This window comes from Mandrillus leucophaeus, unplaced genomic scaffold, assembly GCF_000951045.1.
Source record: "Mandrillus leucophaeus isolate KB7577 unplaced genomic scaffold, Mleu.le_1.0 Scaffold653, whole genome shotgun sequence".
Lineage (NCBI taxonomy): Eukaryota > Metazoa > Chordata > Mammalia > Primates > Cercopithecidae > Mandrillus > Mandrillus leucophaeus.
The window spans coordinates 223,565-226,182 of record NW_012107064.1 but is presented as its reverse complement, the minus strand read 5'-3'; the positions used below and the strand labels follow the sequence as shown (position 1 = coordinate 226,182).

Sequence of the window (2,618 nt, the reverse complement as noted above, 5' to 3'; positions counted from 1 at the left end):
CCCAAATGTGAGGCACAGGTAGAGAAGGTTTTGTATTTCTTAGAGGCTGAGGGTATCTGAAGGATGGTTCTGACAATACGTACATAGGATGTGGTCATGAACCCTAAGGGGCTGATGAAGATGAAGCAGCCAGTAGCAACCAGCACTGTGTGAATGATGTGGGTGCTGAAACATGCCAGCCGCAGCAGGACGTACATCTCACAGAAGAGGTAGTGGATCTTTCGGGACCCACAGAAGGTCACCCTGGTCAGGAGGAGCGTGAGGAGGAGGCCATAGAGAACAGACAGCCCCCAACACAAGCAGAGGAGCAAGATACAGAGTCCAGGACTCATGGCTGTGACATAGTGGAGGGGGTGGCAGATGGCCACATAGCGGTCATACGCCATCACGGCCAGGATGAGGTTGTCCAGGGTCACCAAGGAGACCAGGAAGTAGAGCTGTGTCAGACACCCTGCATAGGAGATGGCTTTGTTCTGGGACTGGAGGTTCACCAGCATCTTGGGGATTGTGTTGGTGACAAAGAAGAGGTCAGTGAAGGAGAGGTTGGCCAGGAAGAAGTACATGGGGGTGTGCAGGCGGGAATCAGAGCTGATGGCCAGGATGATGAGCACATTTTCCACCACCATGACCAGGTACATGGACAGGAACATCCAAAACAGGATCCGCTGCTGCTCAGGACTCTCTGACATCCCCAGGAGAAGGAACTGTGAGTTCTCACTCTGGTTATCTCCATCCACTTCCCCTAACCTTCTGCAACATTAACACCAACAAATGTTTATTAAGTACCCTCATTTGAATAAGGACACGAAGATAAGCAAAATCAACTCTTTTCTTAGCATTAAAATATCTTGGACTAAATTTTAAAAATAATAAAAGCAACAGGTCATTATAGGCACAAAAACAGAATATGGAAGGTATGCAACTTAATTATTCCAGCAACTTCTACCCTTACATGCTGAATATTATAAAAACAATGTCTAAGCCTTATTTTTAATCCTACCATCTTCCAGTAGTCTTGAAGTGTTTAAAGTTTAGTGTTATGATTTTATATAGGGTTTTAAGTGGTATTTAATACAGGTATACGTATTACAAGAAATGATTATTATCCAATTGGAGGAAGTGGAGAAATAAAATATTGGAAAGAAGAAAGAAGAATTATTATTACTTGCTGATATAATGATCTCTCTGGGAAATCTAAGAAAATCAGTGGAAACATCATTAGAACAAAAAAGATGTTTGTGATTAGTCAGTGAAGTGACCCACCACAAAATGAACAGACCCTCAGCTTTCACGGTCCCCATAAGCCATGTAGTGCAGCGCTAAAGACCGTCCTGTGGGAACTCTTTTTTTTTTTTTCCTTTAGGAAGTTCTTTTTAATAAACAAGTGGTAATTAAAAGACTTAACAAATGCATGACATTAATTTCAAATTTAACAAGATAGCCTTTCAAAGGAATATATTCCCCTACCCAACCCCAAAAGCATTTATGTCCTGATGACCACAAGGAATAACTGAGCTGAAGAAAAAACTTGTCTTTGTCAGGGAGATAAAATTCTTCTACCACGTTTTTACCTTCCATTCCTTAGCACTGTGTCTGTGGCTCTTCCTAATATCACTTTCCCCAGGAGCAAAGACCCTCTTAGAATTAAATTGGAACATTTTCACTGTAGAACCTGTAAAAAGTTAATCTTTTTGGAATGGTAGTCAGATAGCTGGAGGTAAAGCCTTACGTGCCAGATCTTCTACTTTGATACTTTTGCTATGCTGTATTTCTAAAATATCCATGTACTTGGCTGACTTCTTAAATGCTGAGCAAAATTTGTCCTCTTCTTGATGGTTCAGAATTATTGTTATGGGGTATCACTTACTATTATGTATTAAAATGTACATTAATGGGCACTAATCTGAGTAATAATTCAGGAACTTGCATTAAAAAGAGTTACTCATGTCAGCTTACCATTTGCACTGGTCTTTCAAAAATGGAATGAGACTTATTCAACCATATAGTCCCTTAGGAAGTACCTTTCACTTAACTTTATTAGCATATAGGTCATCAAAAGTCTTTTCCTAAATAATTTTATTTGCCCTTCAGAAAACCATCTCTGTTTATTGTTCTTGCGGTGATTACTCTTAATTCACCAGCGTCATTCATAATGTTATGAAATTGTTTAGACCTAATCTCACATATAACTAAAGGCATTAGCTTTCATACAGTCTGTTAAGTTAGAAAGCCCTCATCCAAGATTCCATCCTTTTCCCCCAAATAAGAAAAGCTTTTTTTTCTCTGAGATAGTAAATTTAACTTATCACATTAAACTGCCAATTTAGGAATTCATACTCTCATCTTCTCTCACCCGAATTCTTTGTTTTTGTGTGTGTGTGTGTGTGTTTTTTTTTTTTTTCCTTCCAGCTATTCTTGTATTCCTTATAACCCATCGGTTCTCAAACTCTTTGTTCTTTTTTTTTTCTTTTTTTCTTTTTTATTATTATTATATTTTAAGTTCTAGGGCACATGTGCACAACCTGCAGGTTTGTTACATATGTATACATGTGCCATGTTGGTGTGCTGCACCCATTAACTCATCATTTACATTAGGTATATCTCATAATGCTATCCCT

The 2,618-nt window shown here is 38.9% G+C and overlaps 1 protein-coding gene across 1 annotated transcript in view; it reads right to left on the bottom strand.

Moving 5' to 3' along the window:
* LOC105554668 (olfactory receptor 1D5-like) overlaps positions 1–689 on the bottom strand; it is a 13,844-nt gene extending 13,155 nt beyond the window's left edge. The window contains exon 1 of the mRNA XM_012001223.1: positions 91–689. Within this exon, the coding sequence (XP_011856613.1) occupies positions 91–689 (599 nt within the window). The remainder of the gene's footprint in view (positions 1–90) is intronic.
* Between the last annotated feature and the right edge of the window lie 1,929 nt (positions 690–2,618).